The sequence below is a fragment of the Sinocyclocheilus anshuiensis genome, unplaced genomic scaffold (assembly GCF_001515605.1).
Source record: "Sinocyclocheilus anshuiensis isolate Anshui unplaced genomic scaffold, SAMN03320099.WGS_v1.1 scaffold217, whole genome shotgun sequence".
In the NCBI taxonomy this organism is placed as follows: Eukaryota; Metazoa; Chordata; class Actinopteri; order Cypriniformes; family Cyprinidae; genus Sinocyclocheilus; species Sinocyclocheilus anshuiensis.
This window is the reverse complement of record NW_015536538.1, coordinates 433,722-438,555: the sequence shown is the minus strand read 5'-3', so window position 1 is coordinate 438,555 and position 4,834 is coordinate 433,722. Positions and strand designations below refer to the sequence as shown.

The following is a 4,834-nucleotide window of genomic DNA, read 5'->3' as shown; positions in this document are numbered from 1 at the left end:
CATATTAATAGACTGAATCATGCAGTGAAAGAACGCACTCTAAATGCGCACGCGCACTAAAGCCTGCGTTGTCTAACCAGACTTCATCATGTAGTCTCTTATGCGTGCACTCTGTAGGTGTGTTTTGTTTGGTTCTTGCAATATATTCGATAATGTCATGATGTCTTACGAGTTCAGTATTTGCACTAAACCTGCGCAGATTTTTAATTAAGAAATTAATGAGTGAACATAACTTACGAAAAGTAACCTGCCAAACTGGCTAGTGATTTGACAGCGTTACCCGCCACAGCTGATTTTTACGGGTGTTAATTTCAAACCCTGGATATAACGATATAACGATAGATATAACGATATAATGATATAACGATAGATAGATAGATAGATAGATAGATAGATAGAGCGAAAGAACAATTCAGGGTGGAATAGCTCTTCATTTCCCAGAATGCATCACCTATGCTGAATTTCTTTAAATTAAAAATCAATCTCACACTCATGAAGTGAAAACAAGCTAATTTTTGTATAACCCTGATGCAAATGCTTCTAGCTACGCTAGACTACCTCAAGTAAAAAAAAAAGAGCATTGCTTAAAGCATTTAGATTGTTTTGGGTTAGTTCAAGTCACAAACCCCTGGTATGAGCAGCAGTAATAGCTAGCGATGGCCAGGCTAGCGTTCTCCGCTAATGAAGAGCTCACCGCATGATCACCACATAAGCTGCATTCAAACACCAGACAGTTTCTCTCACAAATGACTTTTGTTTTTTAGCTTATTCTTCCTCAGACATCCAAAGAATGAGACATCAAATCAGGTCACAAAAGATCTCTCTAAACGCCGGCGCATTTGGCCTGTCAGAGCTCAGATTTGGAGAGTCATAAGCCGAGAAAGCTCTTTTGTCTGGGGCGCTAAAAGCATTTCTGTTTTTTAGACACATCCCTCTATTTTCTGCGTCGGAGTGGGCAGCAGGCGGGGGATAAACACTGTTTATGACAGAGAAGCGTGAATTTGGCCTTGTGACAGAACGCTCTCGCCACAGGTTTTTTTGTCCATCTGAACCATTACGAAAGATATGGGCTATTTGCTCTGAAAGATGGCGAGATACGGCTCTAAATTTGATTTTTTTCCCTCATTCAACAGGAACGAAGCTTTTACTTTCTCCTGTGTGTATTGGTGTGCTCATGAATGGTGACAATAACCTAGTCAGCAGCTTTGTTCACTACTGTCTATAGGCAATGATTTCCACAAATATATTCAGCAGCACGACTGTTTTCAACATTTCTGGAGCAGCGAATCAGCATATTAGAATGATTTCTGAAGAATCACATGATACTGAAGACTGGAGTAATGATGCTGAAAATTCAGCTTTGAATCACAAAAATATATTACATTTTAAAATATATTACAAGAGAAAACAGTTATTTTAAATCGTAATAACATCTCACAATATTACTGTTTTTATTGTATTTTTAAGCAAATAAATGCAGCCTTTCTTCCTTTAATTTCACTATTCTTGCCTGCTATTGTGTGTGTATAAATGGTTATATATAGCTTAAATAATATGGTAAACAAGTTTACCATGTAGCTACTCATTTCAAGGTGAACTAAAAAGTACAGTTTACATATATTTAAAAAAAAGATTCCATAATGCTTTCATAATGAAATGAATTATCTTTTCTAATGATGTAACCAAAGTCACATAGGAGGGGAAACATATGGAAGCATGTTTTGCTATGGATTAACAACAACAACAACAACAAAAAACTTAAAACATAGTTGCAGCTTTTTATTTCACTTTAACATTTAAACTTTTTTATCAGAATTGCGAGATATAAACTCATAATTGCAAGTTATAGAGACATAATTGTAGGATATAAGCACGCAATTGAAAAAAGTTTACATCTTGTAATTCAGACTTTTTTTCTCGCAATGGCGTGTATATATCTTACAAGTTTGACTTTTTTGTGCAATTGCAAGCTTATATCCCGCAATTCTGACTTCTTTTCTTAGAACTGTGAGATATAAACTCGCAATTCTGAGGTGAAACTTCATATAACAATTCTGAAATTTTAACATTTTGAGACGTAAACTTGCAATTGCAAGAAAAAAAAAGTCAGAATTGTGATAATTTTTTTATTCAGTAGTGGAAGCAGGCTTCCATAGAAATACATCATTATAAATAATAAATAAATATCATGACCTACTTTTCAACATCCAATCCAATCCCAATGGATAGAATCAAGTCCCACCCTACATTACATTATTATCACAATATTCTGTTTCACACACAAGACACACTACAGATGCAAATGCACCATGCCATGACGTCAGTGAGACCGAGATCTCCGTCTTGTGTCAGCCCAGAAATGTCACATCACATAGAAAACATACCACGCTTATTCCAGTAAAGTGTCAGCTCCTCTCTGTTTGTGGTCATGCATTTTTACACATGCGGATACATGACACGTCCGTTTGCCTGCGACCTCCTGACAAACACACAGAAAAGCTTCAAAAACAGAGAGAGAGGGAACGCTGGCAAAAGGCTCTTTACTATTTTATTGATTGTGCGTTCAAGCCCGTCTCACTGCAGTTTGTATATTTAAGAAAAGCAGGCTGAGCGCGGGACCCCTGGCCCCCCGTCACAGCGGCGGATCGAATGACTATTTCATTTACAGTCTTATGCTAATGCACTTGGCAGGAGAAGGACGAGGTCTGTGCGCACATCTGCACTCAATAACCCACTCACTTTAACCAGAATTAATACCCACAACAGACAGAGAGGCTAACAGCAGAGAGAAACTCTGAAGAGAGCGACACACTGAACGCCTTCAGAAACAGTCACAACGCAAAAAAAATAAATAAATCAATATTATGTTGTTTTACAGTAAAACTCTCCTTGAAACAACATACACTACCTTTCAAATAATATTTTTTTTTTAAAGATCTTTTTCTTTCAGCAAGGATGCATTAAATTGATCAAACGTGACAGTAAAGACATTTGTTGCAAAATATTTCTATTTGAAATAAATGCTGTTCTTTTGAACTTTCTATTCATCAAGGAATCCTGAAAAATTAAATGTTGCATGTTTTGCACAAAATATGAAGCAGCACAGTTGTTTTCAACAGTAATAATATGAGAAATGTTTCCTGAAGAGAAAATCAGCATATTAGAATGATTTCTGTAGGATCATGTGACTCTGAAGACTGGAGTAATGATGCTGAAAATTTGGCATTGCATCAAAGGAATAAATTACATTGTGCAATATATTACAATAGAAAATTGCTCTTTAAAATGGTAATAATAATTCACAATATTACTGTTTTTATTGTATTTTTGATCAAATAAATGCAGCCTTGGTGAGCAGATGAGAATTTATTCAAAAACATTAAAATATCGTACTGACCCTAAACGTCCAAATGCTATTGAACATTTATTTGAGAAGTAAATTAGTCTAAGATATTAAGACTTATTTTAAGAGAATATATTTTGAATTAGAATTTTTTTATGTACTGTATATTTCTTAGCAATATATTAGTAATTTTTAAGCACTTTTTTGCTTTGTTTTAAGCACTTAATGTTTGATTTTCTGCAGTGCAGATGGAACAGAAAAACATACAGAATGGATCTCAAGACACGTTTTTAATGCTAATGTTTGATGCCAGCTAAATATTACAAATATGATATACAAATATTACAGTTGCTTCCATAAGAATTAATATGCTCAATATGCAACTCCTGCTTCCTATAATTGGACTTTAATTGTAAAATTATTTATTACAAAGCACAGCGAATCAAACTATTTACAACTTGATACAGCATCTTGCATGGTGCGAGACACTGAAAATAAACAAGCACAGTAACTCATAAATAAATAAGATTCAACGCCAACACAACACAAAACAAAGACATCCATCTGACATTGTACATTTGTTTACAATAAAACCTCTGACTATAAAGTGCATATGCTTACAGTATGTGTTTAAATTCAAATTCAACCCCTATACTTTCTTATATCCTCTCCTGCTCCCATGTCAATAAAAAGCACCAAAACCTTAACCATTAAATGAATCAAATCGATTAAAAGGCACAGACCCCGAAATGTAGACCCCCGAACAGAGTGAAAACAGCAGTCAAAGCTAATATCACCAGCACACAACGGCCGGATCAGAGAGTGAGCGAGAAAATAAATGAGTGTGGAGCAATAGAGTGAGGTAGAAATGAAATCTCTTTACCTCCTCGACTCTCGCTGTCAGCTGGCTTCACCTGAATAGGCCGTGTCATCTGCGGGAGAGAAAGAGAGAGAGGGAGAGAGAGAGAAAGGTTAATGTGGAGGTGTAAGACAGAGACAGCCAGAGGAGCAGGTTAGGAGCACGTCGTCTTGCTCCCGGATTCACAGCTGTCAGAGCCACTGAAGCTCAGAGACGTCAACTCCCAGAAGCCCACGGGAAACTGCGTACACACACGCGCTTACATGACTCATTTCAACATCAGGCTCGTATCGTGACTTCAGTACAACTGCCGTGGTTTGAGTTAGACTGAGGGGTTGTACAAAATCAGAGGAGACGAGAACTACAGGAAAGAAGAATCACAAATGAGATCTAAATGAAATTGCATCTCTTAGACATTAACGAGATTAAATAGAGATCCAGTTGAGATGTCAACAGTATCTCAAACTGCACTATGAGTTGCATTAAGTCAGCGGCAAAGTCAGAGATATCAATATGAACGTACACATTTCTCTTCAAATCATCTGAGCTTCTACTCACTTTTATTTCAAAACTAGAGTAATTTTTAGAGCTGCACAATTTTAGGAAAAACAAAATCTAATTGCAATTTAATA

General features: G+C 36.2%; 1 protein-coding gene across 3 annotated transcripts in view; it reads right to left on the bottom strand.

Moving 5' to 3' along the window:
• LOC107696073 (CUGBP Elav-like family member 5) overlaps positions 1-4,834 on the bottom strand; it is a 176,810-nt gene that overhangs the window by 83,209 nt on the left and 88,767 nt on the right. For all 3 annotated transcript variants that reach the window (XM_016496225.1, XM_016496236.1, XM_016496247.1), the window contains exon 3: positions 4,227-4,275. In XM_016496225.1, the coding sequence (XP_016351711.1) occupies positions 4,227-4,275 (49 nt within the window). The remainder of the gene's footprint in view (positions 1-4,226; positions 4,276-4,834) is intronic.